We start from the raw sequence: 16845 nt of genomic DNA on the forward strand, positions 1-16845 counted from the left end.
GGACTAGGGAAATGGGGGCCGGTTTTGGGCGCAGGGCGGCAGGTGCAGCGATGAGGAGCAGTGCCAGGCGGGCCGGAGTGGGTGTCACCGCACGGCAGCGCGCAGCCCCAAGAGCAGCCCGCCCGGCCAGGCATGGCAGCGGCCCCGCCGCGCCGCTCCCCGCGCTGAGCCCCGCCGAGCCCCCGGTGTCCCCAGTGCCATGCCCCCCCAGGAGCTGCTGGACTACTCGCCCGCCCTGCGGAGACACAGCCCCGCTCGGGGCAGCGGCCCGGAGCTGGGCATCAAGTGCGTGCTGGTGGGAGATGGCGCCGTGGGCAAGACCAGCCTGGTCGTCAGCTACACCACCAACGGGTACCCCGACGAGTACCAGCCCACCGCCCTCGACACCTTCTCCGGTAGGCGCCCGCACGGGCTCCGTGGTGCCTCGGCCGGCCGGGCGAGGGAGGCGGCGGGGGGTTCCCTGCTCGGTGTTCCCGAGGGGGCTGGGTGGGCTTTCCCGGTGGGACGGGCTACCGGAGGTAGCTTTGCGGGTGTAGGGTGAGCGCAGCCTGGGGACACAAAGCCCAAGGGCGTTTTCTACAACTCGGTCTGAGTCCCCCGGGCGTTTTGTGAAGTTTAGCAGGTGGAAGTCCTGCATTTTGCAGTTTTATGTGTCAACAGGGCATGTATCAAGTCGGTTTGCAAGTTCTGTGAAAGTGGACACCTTCCTGGTTTTGTGGTGTTATTGTCGCTAAATAGGAGGGGACTTTGTTTTCTGATGGTGCCGGTTTTTAGTTTCAGAAACATCGCAGCATTGCACTGTACGCTTTCTATGTTCAACTGATACTCAGCAAAAACATCCTTTTGCCCATATGTCCACTCAAGTTATCGTTGAATTGAGGTTGCCAAAAAGTTGAAGAGCTCGAAGTTTAGCTGGAATCACCTTCTCTGTCAGCTGATGAGTTCTCATTAATTTCCACTTTTGTAAATGCCATCTTTGTTCTTGTCCTCCACTCCTTTTGTGCTCCAGTTTCTAATATAAACCCCAGGAAAATATAAAGCCCTTTGAAAGATTTCTGATCTTCATCTGATATGAAGAAACACAACAATACATGACAGTACAGATCAGTAGATTAGAAATGGGTTCAAGTCAGACCAGGAACAAGACTTCTAATGTGTCATAGTCTCAGGGGTTCTTAGAGGGAGTGTTTTGTTTGTCTGACTGTCCCCCCAGTTGCTCACTCTTACACTGGGAATTGTTGATTTGCCTTGCCTTGACCTTCTCCAAGCTCTTCCATTGTCCCTTGGAGGAGATGAACTGGGAACATGAGTCCAGTGGTCCCTTGGGAACAGATGAATGGAGCCCTCAAGTCCTCCAGGGGACAGGTTGCTGCTCTCTCTGCTCCTTTACACTGATGTGTGCAGTTTTGAGCTGAGAGAGGCTTGACATTATCTTCCTTAGCCTCCACATTTTTGCATAGGGCAAATCCATAGTAAAATGATCCAGAAAGTTGGAGGCAGTTCAGAGACTGCCCAATTAGCAGCAAGTAATCTGAAGATAGCTGCACATGGGTTTAGCCCCACTTCAAGTGTCCAAGTACTGAGCCTGATCCAGAGGCATGTAGCATTTGCAACTGATAGAAATCAAAAACATAAAAGCAGGTCTTCCAAAGTTCACTTTCTGCTTATTGGGAGAACAGAGAAGTTTCCCTTCCCACTCCTACACATAACCTGGGTAAACTTGAGAAAAGTCCCTCCTTGAATTCACTAAGCACAGTTCAAGATCCATATCAGAAATTTCAGCCAAATTCCTTCTGCTCTTGAGGAGTACTTGCAATTGAAACTGCCAGCTGAACTGAGCTTCACAGTTTACATCCTAACCCTAGTTATGGTCAAGGCACTGCAATGCCAGTACCAGTTGAAGAAGATGGAAGAAAGTATTGTGTTATCTGAGGAATGGTTCTGAGACTGTGGCCCAGCCATATCCCATGTCTGTCTGTCTGCCACGTCCTGCTGGGTGTCACTGCCAGGCAGAGCAGTGTACCTGGTGCCCTTTCTCCACCGGGCTGTCCTGTTCTGCCGGCCCCTTCGCTGTTGTCCCGACACTCAGCCTAGTCCTGAGGGTGTGTGCCTTGTGAGGGTGGTATTGGGAGGGCTGTCACAGGGTTTCTAGCCCAGTTTAGGCTAGCAGCAGGTACAAAAAAACCTTGTGCAAGCACTGGAGCAGCAGGTAATATATGTGATGCCTTTCTTCTGAAGATTATAAAACATTTCAGGGATGTTAATTCCTTCTCTTAGCACATTTGTGAGACAGAAGAAACCAGATACTAGAAAGGCAAATGCCCAGTTCCTTGCAGATCAAGTCAGGATCTAGCAGGTTCTTTGATCAGGAACAGGTTTCTCTTCCTCCTCTGGGGCCCAACTGTTTCCCAGTCACAAGGGAACGATGACTTTCAGCTATGCCGCGAGGAGTGGCGCTGTGCTGGATGCACCCACCCCTTGGTTTTTCCATCAATTTCAGTCTCCCACCAGACTTAAGCTCATCTTTTGTCTGTGTCTCCCTCCTCCACAAGCTGCTTTCAGGGAGGAGTGATCTCCTCCAAGTACTTGTGTTAAACTCACCATGTCAGTTGTTCCTATCACTTTTCTCACCTGGCTGATTACTTCAAGAACCACAAAAGATCGTTCCATCTTCTGTTTTGTTTGTGGTTTGTTGTTGGCTTTTTTTTTTTTTTTTTTTTTTTTTTTTTAACAAAAAGGACAATAAAGCCTCATCCTGGGCACAGGGAGTGCATTTAGCTACCATGTGTCAAGTGCCACCCATTGTCACCTTAGCCAGGATGTCTGCCTCTATTTGCCAGAGCACAGCCCCATCTGCTTTGTCAGGACTTTCAAGTGATTTCCAGCTCCCCTAACCCCTCTCTCCTTTTCCTAGGTTCCCAGCCAGTCTCTGTGGTGTTTGTGCACTTAAACATCTATCAGTTTCATTCCAGGTTTCCATCAGAGGTCCTGCCAGCCCTCAGTCTGAGTCAGCTGATACCACATGAAGGCTTACTGTGATTAGGGTGTGAAAAGGGAGCAGACCTTACATGTGTAACTCAGCAGTTTTCCAGTGTGTGGATAGTCTCTGAAGGGGATTTCACTCATCGCTGTTTCCTTATTCACTTCTTCATTTCAAAGTTGGGTTTTGGTCTTTGCTTTTCCTTAGCCAGGACACTCACAGTAACACCTCTTTTTTTTTTTTTTAAGGCCACATTTCTGGCCCAGATGGGAAAAATCTCCAGTAGCTCTTTAGTGGAAACTGATATGAACTTCCACCCTGGGCCAAAAAGCTAGGCACATGTTGCTGAAGTTGTCTGTGTTTATCCTTATCTGTTTTCTCGGGTTATGGAAGAACAAGTTGTTCTCAGGGGGCATCATTTAGCTAAGGGTCCAGTAATACGGAATGATTCTTTCAAAACCCTGGAAAAGAGCCCAAAACAGCTGATGAATAACCAAATCAGAAAGCCTGTTGTGGGTATCTTAATGTTTCCAGTGCACGCTTCAGCTGATTTGTGAGGTTTGGGAGGATGCTCAGCAAGGAGGACAGACTTGGGTGACTTCAGGATGTCTGTTCAGTGGGACACAAAACAGGATGCTCTGGAAAAAATACTGTATAAGCGCACGTGTGTATCCTGGGCAGCTCCCTTAGACTCATGCTTTTTTCTTTCTGCTACAGTGCAAGTCCTGGTGGATGGAGCCCCAGTCCGGATCCAGCTGTGGGACACTGCTGGACAGGTAAGCTCTATCAAAGCAGCTGTCAGTTCTGGTCCTATCTGACCCGGTCTCTGTGCAGGCTTTTGAAGAATGAAGTGTTTAACTGGGAAGGAAGGAAATCCCCTAGTCCAGCTGTTTGCTGGTGTGGCAGTCACAGACAGGGGTATGACAGACTCCTTCAGCTCTGAAACTTGTGCTGGAACTGTGGCACTGCCACAAAGTCAGCACCATACCCTGCCTCTGAGGATGTTGCTGTCCCAGTTAACATGTGAAAAAGCCACTGCAGTACTATGCTGTCAGAAGATCAGTCTAGTGAAGAATTTTTTGTGTTTTTTTACCCCCTCCCTCCATTTTCTACAGGAGGACTTTGACTGCTTGCGCTCACTTTGTTACCCTGACACCGACGTCTTCCTTGTCTGCTTCAGTGTGGTAAACCCAAGCTCCTTCCAAAACATTACTGAGAAATGGATCCCTGAGATACGAACTCACAACCCCCGGGCACCAGTGCTGCTGGTGGGGACACAGGCAGACTTGCGGGACGATGTCAATGTCCTTATCAGTCTGGATCGCTACCATGTGAAGCCCGTGCCCCGGCCCCAGGCAGAAGGTCTAGCTGACAAAATCCGGGCTGAAGCCTACCTGGAATGCTCAGCCCTGACCCAGAAGAACCTCAAAGAAGTTTTTGACATGGCCATAGTCAGCGGTGTTGAGCACAAAGCACGACAGGAAAAGAAGATGACTGCCAAAGGCATCAAAACTCTCTCCAAGTGCCGCTGGAAAAAGTTCTTCTGCTTTGTCTGAAGCTGCTCTGAGTGGGGAGAAAAAGAAACACTCAATGCCATTATTGGCTCTGCACCTTCTTGGAGTGACTGCTCCTATGGCCCCAGCAAGGAGGGTATGATAAGCTGGTGGGCTTGGAAACCTGGCTCTTGCTGGGTTCCAGTATCTGATGCCCAGGAGACATGAACTGGATTTCCATTCTGCCAGGATGTGGAATGGTCCATGCAGCTATAAGTACCTGCTGGACATGTCTGTATTGTCCCAGACTAATGGGAGCCTTTACTACACCAAGACTCAGTACCCCAGAACAGGCAGGTTCCTTACCGTGTTCCAAATGACCAGATTTCTGTCCAAAGCTAACATGCTTTCAGAGTTCTGATGCAGCATAATAAACGCGAGGGACTTTTGAAGTCTGCTTATGTTTTGGCTGATTTACAGGCTTGGCAGAGAGTAAGGTAGGGGCAGTTACAGGCAACTGTGAGTTGGTAACACGAGACTTGGGTTCCCTCTCTGATTCTGCTTGCCAAAATAGGTTGAAGTCACTTGGCTGTGAAAAAGCAGTGCTCTTTCTTAAAGGCTCTGCATTGTGAGTACCCTTGAGAAGGTTTTTTCTAAATAAATGCCACTAGCAGGCTGAAGAGAAAATGCACTGGGACCTACAATAGTTCTTTAAACAAAATGTTCTCTCAGAGGATTCTGTAGTCCAGTGGGTGCCAGTGCTACAGTCCTACCTGAAGAGGCAGTCGTAAACTTGGGGACCTATTTTGAAAGGCCTTTGTTGTGTGTGTTGTTTTGAGAGAAAGAACAGGTGAAGAACAGTGATGAGTGGCTCTGTCTAGCAGAGGTGAAACTGTGTCAGTGAAGGGTTTGTAACACTAACCACCAAGGGGTGAAATGTTGATGGAGAGCCATGCATGTAACAGAAGGAAAAGAGAGAAGGAAGAAAAGGAAGAGAATAAAAATGGGAAAAAAAGAGATGGAAGGAAGAAAGGGAGATGGAGAAGGAAAGAAGAATGAACATTGCTAAATGAAAGTTGTGATTCTACTTAATTGAGACGCTAATATTCAGGGAGTCTTCTAGGGACCTGGAAAATTTGCTAGTGATCTCAATTTCAAAGTCATGTTGTTTATACATTATGTTCTGAATCAAAAGGAGGAGGTGAGAGAGAGAGTTCCTCTTGGTCAGTAAAATCCTCAGTTTCAGATCTATACAGGAAAACAGAATTTACTTTGTACTGTTCTTCCTGAGGCTGCAGAACAGGAACAGAGGGCTCAGGGCTTCTTATTGTGCTTCCTTTTCTTAAAAGTCACTGCTTGATCTGCTGAAATCAAAAGTAAAGGAAATCTATGAAGTTCCTACCAGAGAAAAACATTTACTATGCTCTGTTCCCCTCTCACCTGTTTTTCAGAGGATTAATTTCCCAGTGAGTCTATTCACATTTTATTACAGAACTTAACTAAACCTTGTTTCACAGAGACATTTCATTCTGGTTTATGTAGCAGAGAGCGTGACAGGTCTGTCAAGCAATGGTTTCAATACTTGGGGTGTTTTCTGGCCATGACCCATCACTTGGGGGATGCTCTGGAGTAATGTGACAGAAGGGGACATAGCTGTGGATTGTTTGCCCTGCACCAAAAGCAAGCATATCTGAGCTAGTGGGCCTGTAAATAAAACAAATGAAAGTAATGCAGCATGGCTCTAGATCCAAACATCTCTCACAACCATCTCTCTCTGTGGCACAGCTCATGTGGTCCCCGGGATGTGAGAAAAGCCTGCTCTCTCCTTGGGCAATATTACAGTGTGAAAGAGGTGGGCAAGTCTTCTTGCGAAGGGACGTGGCCCACAGCCTTGGAGCTGCTTGTAGCGTAGGGCTTAGAGACCTGAGAAGGATGGTGTGTCAAAATGAGCTAAACATTGAAAGGGCTCCCCAAGCTGAAATGCCATCTGGCTCCAGTGAGGAGTCCAAAGAGACAGAGCATACATAAGCGGTAGCCGGTGGTGCCATGTCCTACACTCCTCTAGGCAGGACCTACCTCCAGAACAAAGCTCTCACTCAGCAACGCATCCCTATGTGTTTCCTACCTGTACATTTACCTTTGCTGTACCATCAGTTCAGTTTGTTTGTTGGGTCTTCACTCATTTCTTTAGCCTGTGAGACTGAGGGCTGGGGTGTGACCTGCTGAGGAGCTTGCCATACTGCTATGGAGCAAATCCATGGGTGGAGAGAACACCAGCCTCCCCTCCTGCTGCAGAGAACAAGGGTTGTCCTGCAGTAGCTTCGTATGAAACAGGGATTATTTCACTCTGGAAGAGAAACTGTACTGAGAGCTGCTTTCTTCCTCTGTGATTGTGTCTAATATTTGTTCAAATAAATTTTTTTAATGTCCACAATATGTGTTTGTATTTTTTTCAGTGAAAAATAAGCTGGGCTTTAGGATAGAGGAGGAGTTATTCCATTTTACTGACAATAGCATAAGGGGAAAATTGCCTCACTTGTCCCTCCACATCCTAACCCCCACTCGCAATGGTAAAAATCCCATCATAGCTGAAACCTTCCAAGACCCTTTTGTTGCCTCAGTTAATTTTCCTCTGCACTCAGGGTGGAGGCTGCCAAGGGGGATGGAGCAGCAAACATCCAAGGCTTTCAGTGCCTCTCCCCAGAAGCCATCAGCCAGGGACCAGTTAGGAGGCCCTCCCAGCACTCACTGAGACAAGTGACAAGCCCATGTAGGACCTGGCATTTGAAGCCTTAATAACAGCCTGCTGCTCTGTCATTAGGCTGATGGGTAATTTAGCAACCAGCCTGATATAACTTAACTTGGTAGTTAAACACTGCTGAAGTGCTGAAAAACTTTGCCCATGCCAGATAGGACACAAAGGCTCTATTCGAGATAGCTCATAGGACTCATCCTTTCAGCCTTATCATCAGCATCACAGGTAGGACAGGGCTCCTGTCTGTCCACATCTGGGGCCCCATAGCTGCTCCAAAGGCAGAGGGCTGGGAAGTGATGCTGCTGGGGTAGCTCAGCAGAGAGGTAGGAAAGAAAATGGACAAAAACTACAGTATAGAAGGGGTAATGAGCAAATGTCCTTCAGAAACCAGAAGTGAATAGGAAAATACTGACGATAAAATGTGATTTGGGATTTTTTTTTTTTTTTTTTTTTTTTTTTTTTTTTTTTTGTGTGTGTGCTTTTTCTTTTTTTGTTTTTGAGAGTCTCAGGCTCCACTGGCCTCCTGCAGTCTGCTCTTTGCTTGATGTAAGGTGACCTGTGCGATTATTTGGAGCCAGCTCCCAGGTTTGCAGCTTCCCAGCATTAAAGCTTACAGAAGAAGCTGTAAATGGAAATAGCAGCAAAGTGTGAATTAACTTTACGGGGGAGTGAGTCATTCCACTGAGCCATATCCTGTCTTGTGCACAGTAAGCATCCTAAAGCTCCCTGCAATCCTTGAACAAAGCTGAGCTCCTGAGGGTGGGGGTGAATCTATCTCCTTACATGGAGTGTCCTACCAAGCCACCCGAGGCATCTCTAAAGCTTGCTCTAGTCCTCTCCATGATGCAGTACTGGACCTGTGCTGCTACCTGGCTCTGGGACAGTTTGGGCTTGTTTCTGCATTGCATATGCTGCTTGACCAACCTGTATTTTCCGATGATGCTGTGAGCACAGGAGAGTTCCTGGGAGACTGTTGCTAACACAAACCACCCCACCAGGCTGGATGAAGCTGGCCAAGCCCATTACTAGACCAGCACAATTCCACTCGAGTGCCACTTACTTTAACGCCAGAAAGGATCTTTATGATTAGTTGATCTGACTTGCTCCTTAGTGCAAAGTTCAGCGTCAAATGCTAGAAAAAAACATGTGCCTATAGAGTAGAAACTCTCTAGTACCTTCTTTCTTGCTCAGGTCTCTGAGTTGGATCCTGGTCAGCAGACTCCTGCACAGTCCTGCATCCAGCAGAGTAATTAATCTGAGCTTTCCCATCATCATGAGCAACACTGCAGGTGCTTCAGTACAGGTGCCTTCTACATCTTGTAATTCTGTGTGAAGTCAGTGCGCTACCAGCCACTTTCAGTTGCCATCTCCAAAGGAGCTGAGCTCAGGTGTCAGCAACACGAGGAATGCAGTGTGGAAAGGACCCTTTTGTTGCTTTTCTCTGTAAGGAGCACACCCTAAATGTGCTTAGCTGTGCCAAGAAGGTTCCCAGCTGGCAAAACTTTCCCAGGCTTCCACTGAACCCTGACTGGCAATTAATCCCCAGAATAATACCAAGTTTCATCTGACTCAATGTAGACTCCTTCTAGCGCCAGAAGGGCAAGTCTGAAAGGTCCCTTCAGGAGACCTTTATGCCCTGTAGGCTATGTCCTATTTATTTTGAAGGTACAGGCTAAATTTTTACCAGGTTGGGAGCTGACACAGTCCAGCAGCAGGAACCTGGCTGTGCTTGAACTCTGTGGAAATGCAATTACCAGGGAACAGCACCCTCCCTTATTTCCTGAGAGGGGTATGATTGTGTTAACAACGTTATCACCTTTTTAACACCCCCCAATTTGATCCTCGGGTGCTAACTAGCTTTTTCTTCAGATTGCCCCAAGTTTAAGGCAATTTATCAATTAGGTAACCACTTCAAGCTTGGAGGCAGGGTCTGGCTCGACTTTTCCCAGCTGTAATAGTAGTGTAAATAGCTTGCTTCAGCTGTGCTCCTAATGCCTTCCTGCACCTGATTTGGGTTGGGCTGGTCCCCTCCTGTGGTCTTCTCTGTGGCCTTGCAAAGGGTGGCATGGGAACATGAGAGGAGCAGGAGCAAACAGAAGCTCAAACAGGCACTGGCACCACAAGAAATGTTTATCATCTTGCAGCCTGTGTTTCAAACAGACTGTTGCTCTTCCAACCCTGATGAGAGTCCTCTGTGCCCAGGAGGCCACCCTTGGCCCGCCTGGTCTGCTTAAAGACCTTAGCTCTCCTTCACATCATTGCCTCTCTTGGACTCATGCTAAATCACTCTGTAGGGGGCTCAGGAGATAAAGCATTGTAGAAAGAAACCACTCAGGTTTTACAGTATGGCTCCAAGACTGTCCTCTCTGTACTGGAGGATGCTGGTCAAGACCTAGCTCCCAGTCTGCATCTGCTTCCAGGAGAAGAATCAAAGAGCTGGCCTAGCCAGCACCTGGGCCTCCTGGAAGCTGCTTACTCATGCCTTTGCGGAGTCCAGCCCTGGGCTCTCCGTTCCCACCATACAAATACAGCATTGTACTTGCAAAGACCTATTGTGCAAGAGAGCAGGGTATGTTTCAACGTATCCCTGAGACAGGTTCCCTCGTCTGCAGCCCCACGTGATCCCCGTTCCCAGGGTGACACCATGCCCTTTCCAGCTCCCGGACTGAGCCACTCGGCATCTGAACTTGCCGGACTTGTTCTGGAAGAGCAGGAGGAGATGTGGGTCCCATCCTCCCCCTCCATCACCTCACCCCCAGCACTGCCCCTGGGGCACTGTTGTGAGCTGAAATACTCTGGTTTCTGCTGCTATGGAGGAACATCAGGTGCGGGGAAATTTGGCTGCGGGACAGGTTTCACCACAAGTCACTGAGCCAGGCTTTTCTTTCCCATGAGATAATCTTGGGCGGGGCAGACAATCTCTTAAAATTAAAATACAATGAAAATACATGGGCTTCCCAGGGTTCAAGGTAAATCTCTCTTTCCGTGTTTTCTCACACAGCAAGCCAGTTGCCAGGCTTGCAGTGCGGATGGCACTGCTGCAGGACCAGCAGCTGCTCAGCCTAGGAGCCAAGCCTGGCTTTCTGGCTAGGGCATGGGTTCTGCTGCTCCCCCAGCCCTGCTGGCAGCAGGAACCCACCTGTGGGACCTGATTCTACTGGCAGTGAGAGTGGGAGAGCTCAACCTCCTCTGGAGGCACCTCCACTGTCCTGTAGAGGAGGATGGATGGATGGATGGATGGATGGGAGAGCATTGGTTAAGAAGTCAAACAAGGACAGCAAAGCTCCCTTCCCATATCACCCAGGCGACAGCACTGCCACGTTTGTGCTGGTGACATGGTGGCACTGGGACAGTATTGGTGATTTCAAAGAGGCCAGGCGCACTTGTGCTGGTGCTGTCATCACCACTGTTGAAATCTGGGAGGGCTCTGGACACTCAGACCATAGGCCTACCCTTTCTCCACCGTGCCTGTAAGTGTCTTACCCTGCCACCAAGCTTAACCCTCTGCTTCTCCAGGTGAAAACCTGGTTACATAGCTCAGTGGCAACAGGGACACAGGGAGAACCAGGGATGTAGCTGGGATCTTGCTGACGGCGAGCGTCACCACCCCAGCCCTGCAGACTGAGGTGCTTTCTCATCCAAAGGGAAAAGTCAGCATCACGTGCTGCAGCAGGGCCCATCGTGGGAGGATTCTGTTCTCCCAGCAGAGGCTGCATCCCTGCAGGGCTAGACAGCAGAGAGGCTGGGAAAATGCTGCCTGAGCAGTGAAAATAGGTTTCAGATGGTGTTGCAGAACCCTTTGCTGGGCGGCCTGCCCAGGGAGCAGCGTGTGCCTGGGGATGACTGGTGCCCGCCACTGCCAGTGCCGCTGGGCTGGCTCTCTGCAGGCTGGGGGGCAGGAGCAGCACCGAGCTATGGGCAGAGCTTCAGAAACTGCACATTCATCTTCCCTGCCAGTAAACCAGAGAGTGCCCGGGGCGGGCTTATGACGCACGGCACACCTGAGATCATTTTCATGGGAATAGACCCGTGAGAGACAGCGAGAGGAAGAGTCGGGGAAACTCTCCCAGCACTTCAGCCAGTGTCAGCATTCACAGGGCAGATTTCACAAGATAAACAAAAGCCTTTAATAACCGCACTGGAGAGAGGCTTTGAAACGCTGTGAAACCTCTGCCAGGAAAGAAGAGCGGCAGGCTGCTCACACAGCCCCAACACTGCCAGCCAGCCAGAGATGCGGCAGCCACAGAGAAAAAAAAGCTTCCAAAAACCAAACCGTACAGATCCGAGCGTGGCCACCCGGGCTGTACTCCCAGCTGTGGGTAGTAATACGCATGGTGCTATATATAGCAGAGATGAATATTCATTCCTCCTGCTAAGGGGTTTTAATAACATGGAGCAGACGAAAGATGTCAGCCTCCCTGGAATATTATCTGGGCAGCAGTGTATAATCTGAAAGGAGGGTAAGAGAGGATATCTAATGTTGTGATAACTTCCATAGGATGACTGAGTTTATTTCTTGTAAGCCAAATAGATTTGTAGAATAACAAGAGTTATTAGCATCTAACACTAAATCTTACATGTACAAGACTCCTGTCAAAGGATGCTAAGCCTGAAATATAGGGACTCTGTGCTGACCAGTAAAACACAACCATTCCTTGGGAGGAACAGGACATCCAGCAGCATCTGGCTGGCTGCCTTGTGAGTATCAGCAATAGCAGCATCCTGTCTTTCCATGCAGAGCATTTATTCACTACGTCCAAACATCTCTTTCCAGATGACAAATACATTAGGTGCTAGAAGAGAGAGGAAAGTCTAAATACAGTTTAGGTCACTGGAAGCCTGTAAGTGCTAACCCAAGCTTTAACATCATTTCCCTGTGCGGTTTTGGGTGAATGACATTCCTTTTTGCATTCCCAAAAAGGAGCTCCCTCCCCTTCATGGGGTGTGATACACATTTAGTAACTGGTATTCACAGGGTGTCATAGCAGGGGAAGGGATATTGCCAGGAACACCACAGCACTTCTCCTAGACCTCAAAACAGGACAAAAGCCTTGAAATATGTCCAGACACCAGTCTCCATTATCACATTCTGCAAGTTCCAGAGAGATCTGGAAAACCAAACTCTGTGATTATAGCTGCAACTGTGGGACTCAAGCAATTAAGGGAAAAATTCAGTATTCATTTAGAGCAAATGTCTCCAGCCTTCATAGCTATTGAACAAAATCTGAAACCCCATGGTGTGGAAAATCAGGAGATAAATACAAGTAAGCCCCACATATATTTCTCATTAAATGGTACATATGCCACTTTGATGATGCAGCAGGAGAGGAGAGAAAATGAAATGTTGTGTCTTCATATAGTTAGTATTATCAAGTCCCCAGAGAAAAATAAAGAAATGGACCCAAAATGCAGAATGTGGGACATTCATGTCTGGCTCCACTGCTTCCACCCAGAGCCTGTAGCACAGGCATGCCTATCTGAGCACAGCCACAGCCCAGGAGGACGAGAGGACACCACACAGGAGGTCTGGGAGCGCAGCAGGAGCAGGAACTGTTCCTGAACAAGACTCAGAATGAGCTCTACTTATGGGTGGAGAAGCAGCATCCCACCTTGAATCTATTGTGTTGTAGGATGGGGAGAGGAGAAAGAGGCATTTTGACTACTGAGAGACCTCTGCACAGTTTAGTAGTGAAGACCAGTGAGACAAGAGCAGCAGGAAAGCTGGGTCTCTGGGTGAGCAGCCGATGGCCCAGGCAGGCGTACCCGAGCCCATGTTGATGTCTGTGCTGCCAGGCTGTCGTGGTACCCAACGTGGCTGGATGAAGCTAGCTCACCTCCACCCAGCTCTGGTCACGCTTCCAACTGGAGAGGCAGACAGAGCCTCAGGTGCAAAAATATGCACTCGAGGGGCTTGAAATCCTCCTGCTGCCACTAGCTGTCAGGTGAGAGGTGAGACTGGAGCAGAGCTGCTGAGCACAGAGAGTGTTCACGGAGAGGGAACAGCACACTCCGGAGTCCAGCCTTCCTCCTGCCTCATCCAAATGAATGCTCAGCCAGTGAAGGTGCCTTTGCTTCTGCTAAATATCAATGCTGACTTCATGGATGCTGCCCTTCCATGTTTTATTGGCACCTGCTGGAAATCTCTGGCCACATCTGTGGTCTAAATAATTGCAGCCTCCCAGCAAGAGAGGATATGGGGGCAGCACAAACATTTGAATGTTACAAATGGGACTCTCCAGCAGACACTGGTTGCTCTTCCCTAAACTTCTTTCTAGGACCATAAAAGAGTAGGAAGAGATCAAGTCCTGCTCTCTACCATGCATCCTAAAGCATGGCTTTATTGGTAATTAAAAACTACATCTCAGCTTAATTTTCTTCCCACACTTGCCTATATTCTATCTTACGCCCATCTCAAAGAGGCATGTCAGTCCTTTCATATCCTCACTGGAGTTCACAGAGGTTTGCCAGCATTCATCAGAGGCAATTACCTCTGCCTCTTTAGGCAGGGATATCAGACCTGAGCCTTGGGTGACTCACTGCAAGATCACAAGATTGCTTCCCCCTGCGAGGTTCTTCCAGACATCTCCTTTGCCTGGAGATCTCAGCTGCCTTCGGTCATTCCTCGCCTGGGAAACTCTCCTGGCAAGGGGCAAGCCCTAACTGCTACCCAAGCCTGTGTATTCCCTGTCCCTGTCTTTTGACCTCACCAGGTAGAAATGGTTAGAGGGTTACAGGCTAGTTCTGACTAGGAATTATCTAACCAACATTTTCACATTTTGTTAGATTAGCTTTTTCCAATGGATTTTTGGGTGGAAGAGTCCTGTTTTGGTGACCAGTTACTGCAGTGCAGCCAGGGCTGCTGGATCCCCGGCCTGTTCTCAGCAGCCGGTCTGGATGAACCTTGGAGTAAACCAACCACACTGACCACTCCTGACTTGGACATCTCCAGGATTCCCGCCTTCCTGCTGAGAAGAAACGAGTCACATCTCCAGTCCTTGCAGCTCTGATGCCCAAAAAAAGCCCTGGTTGGAAGGAGATCTCTTTTGAGATCCCTTGGCTCTACGGCAAGAGAGATCCCTCAGAGACAAACAGACGTGCTGTGTCTTTCATTTAGGAGAGAAAGGACTTGTAATTTCCTACAGGAAAAGTTTTCTGTCCTACCGAAATCCTAGGATTCAGTGTGGGTCATAACAAAAACCTATTTTAGAATATTTGCTGGAAGTATTCCAAAGTAGTAAAAATATATGTCCCAGAAAAGAAACTGAGTTTCAGAAAGCTATAGCACTTGGAAAGTGAAATCTATTGATATTACGCACATATGAGGCAGATACTTTTTTACCATTTATGTCATTATTACTTAATAATAAATCACACAGAATCACAGAGTGTCAGGGATTGGAAGGGACCTCGAAAGATCATCTGGTCCAATCCCCCTGCCAGAGCAGGAACACCTAGATGAGGTTACACAGGAAGGTGTCCAGGTGGGTTTTGAATGTCTACAGAGTAGGAGACTCCACAACCCCCCTGGGCAGCCTGTTCCAGTGTTCTGTCACTCTCAGTGTGAAGAAGTTTCTTCTCATATTTAACTGGAACCTCTTGTGTTCCAGTTTGCACCCATTGCCCCTTGTCCTATCATTGGTTGTCACCGAGAAGAGCCTGGCTCCGTCCTTGTGATACTCACCCTTTATATATTTGTAAACATTCATAAGGTCACCCCTCAGTCTCCTCCAGGCTAAAGAGACCCAGCTCCCTCAGCCTTTCCTCATACTGGAGACACTCCACTCCCTTCATCATCTTTGTTGCCCTACGCTGGACTCTCTCCAGCAGTTCCCTGTCCTTCTTGAACAGAGGGGCCCAGAACTGGACACAATATTCCAAGTGTGGTCTCACCAGGGCAGAGTAGAAGGGGAGGAGAAGCTCTCTCGACCTACTAACCATCCCCCTTGTAATACACCCCAAGATGCCATTGGCCTTCTTGGCCACAAGGGCACAATGCTGGTTCATGGTCATCCTGCTGTCCACCAGGACCCCCAGGTTCCTTTCCCCTACACTGCTCTCCAACAGGTCGTTCCCCAACTTGTACTGGAACCTGGGGTTGTTCCTGCTCAGATGCAAGGCTCTACCCTTGTCCTTGTTATATTTCGTTGAATTTTTCCCCACCCAACTCTCCAGCCTGTCCAGGTCTCACTGGATGGCAGCACAGCCTTCTGGTGTGTCAGCCACTCCTCCCAGCGTGGTGTCATCAGCAAACTTGCTGACAGTGCACTCTATTCCCTCATCCAAGTTGTTGGTGAATATATTGAATAGTACTGGTTCCAAAATAATACTGGCCCAAAATATTTTTGTTATTAAGCTCAGTATGACAACACAGACTCTCTGTGAGTGCTGGCTGAAGGCATCCTCCCCTCTGAAGCCTGCATCAACCTTGCAGAGATCCTGATTCTGCAAATACACACTCCTGGCCCACCAACCTGCATGTACCTCCAGTGCTCCAAGCAAGTGCTTGCAGAAGAGCAAAAGAAATCTGCCTGTTTAAAAGAACACAAACCTCCAGCACATCATCCCAGTCTGGTCAGGAAGCAGAGCATTTCACATGCACCGCACCTACCATACTATGAAATGAAGTTGGAGAAGTGATGGGTGTCCACTGGGATAACTCCATGAGGATCACTCCCCGTCTATTTCTTCCCTTCCCCTCCAAGAAGCCCATCAGCTAGCAGAGATTTCTGCTGCTCTGCAATAATGCAGATGCACTGTCTGTAGGTCTGGCTTGGGGGGCTGCTGTGCAAATACACTGGATTTGTGTTCTGGGATTGGGAAGGGAAAATGTGCAATAAGAAAAGCAACCACCTGAAATAAACCACATCTGAGTAAAGAGATGAAAGTCACTAAGGGATAATCTAGTTTTGTGCAGAAGCAAAATCTAGGAAGCTGCAAAAGGGCCTGGCTCTCACAGGGGCTAGGAAACTCCTGGGGGGATTCACCCCACACATGGGGTGCTGCCTGCAGAGTCCTGTCCCATCAGTGCTGACTGAGCAGGGCACAATTGCTTTACACAAAGCATTTCCCTGTGAAATAAATATAGCTCTGGCTGTAAGGAAGCTGCTCGGTCATAATATGCACCACTGATTGCAAAGTTGCACAAGAAGAAGCTGCTTCTGACGTCAGCGAGAGCAGCTTGGTGAGCACCCCAAAATGGCAGGGGGTGGCTGGGCAGCAGCACATGTCCTGCAGAGTTTCCCACATCACGCTGAAGGGAGACTTATTTTTAAAGGCCTCAAATCTCAACCGAGTGAGCAGAGAGGGAAAACGGACACAAGGCAAAAATGCAAACGTCTTCTGCACGCTCCTTCACAACATGCACATATGTGCTCAACTGTTGGCAGCGAGGGTAAAACAAATGAGCTGTCACTTCCATCTCGGGCACTGCCGGTGACAGGAAAATCTTCTGATAATAGGGACAGATTTCCAATGAGGAAAACAGCTCTTTTTTTTTGACTGGCACTTCCCTGTTTTCTGAAACCTGTTTTTGTCTCCTTAGCCAGTGTGTACATCCCCAGCTCCTGTTCTTTAAAGGTGGACAATAGTCGCTTTACTGGTAGGAATTACCTCTGTGT

At 48.5% G+C, this 16845-nt stretch overlaps 1 protein-coding gene across 1 annotated transcript; it reads left to right on the top strand.

The window, feature by feature from the left end:
• Positions 1–6907, top strand: RHOV (ras homolog family member V). Its single transcript, XM_021287525.2, has 3 exons — positions 1–395; positions 3698–3756; positions 4096–6907. Exons 1-3 carry the CDS (start codon positions 200–202, stop codon positions 4534–4536), a joined length of 696 nt encoding a protein of 231 aa, XP_021143200.2. The 5' UTR covers positions 1–199; the 3' UTR covers positions 4537–6907.
• The last annotated feature ends 9938 nt before the right edge of the window (positions 6908–16845 follow it).

The sequence above is a fragment of the Columba livia genome, chromosome 5 (genome assembly GCF_036013475.1).
Source record: "Columba livia isolate bColLiv1 breed racing homer chromosome 5, bColLiv1.pat.W.v2, whole genome shotgun sequence".
Lineage (NCBI taxonomy): Eukaryota > Metazoa > Chordata > Aves > Columbiformes > Columbidae > Columba > Columba livia.

Coding starts and splice junctions, on each gene's coding strand:
- RHOV (XM_021287525.2), top strand. CDS start 200: ATGCCCCCCCAGGAGCTGCTGGACTACTCGCCCGCCCTGCGGAGACAC. Junction 396..3,697: donor CGCCCTCGACACCTTCTCCG/GTAGGCGCCCGC, acceptor TTTCTGCTACAG/TGCAAGTCCTGGTGGATGGA. Junction 3,757..4,095: donor TGTGGGACACTGCTGGACAG/GTAAGCTCTATC, acceptor CATTTTCTACAG/GAGGACTTTGACTGCTTGCG.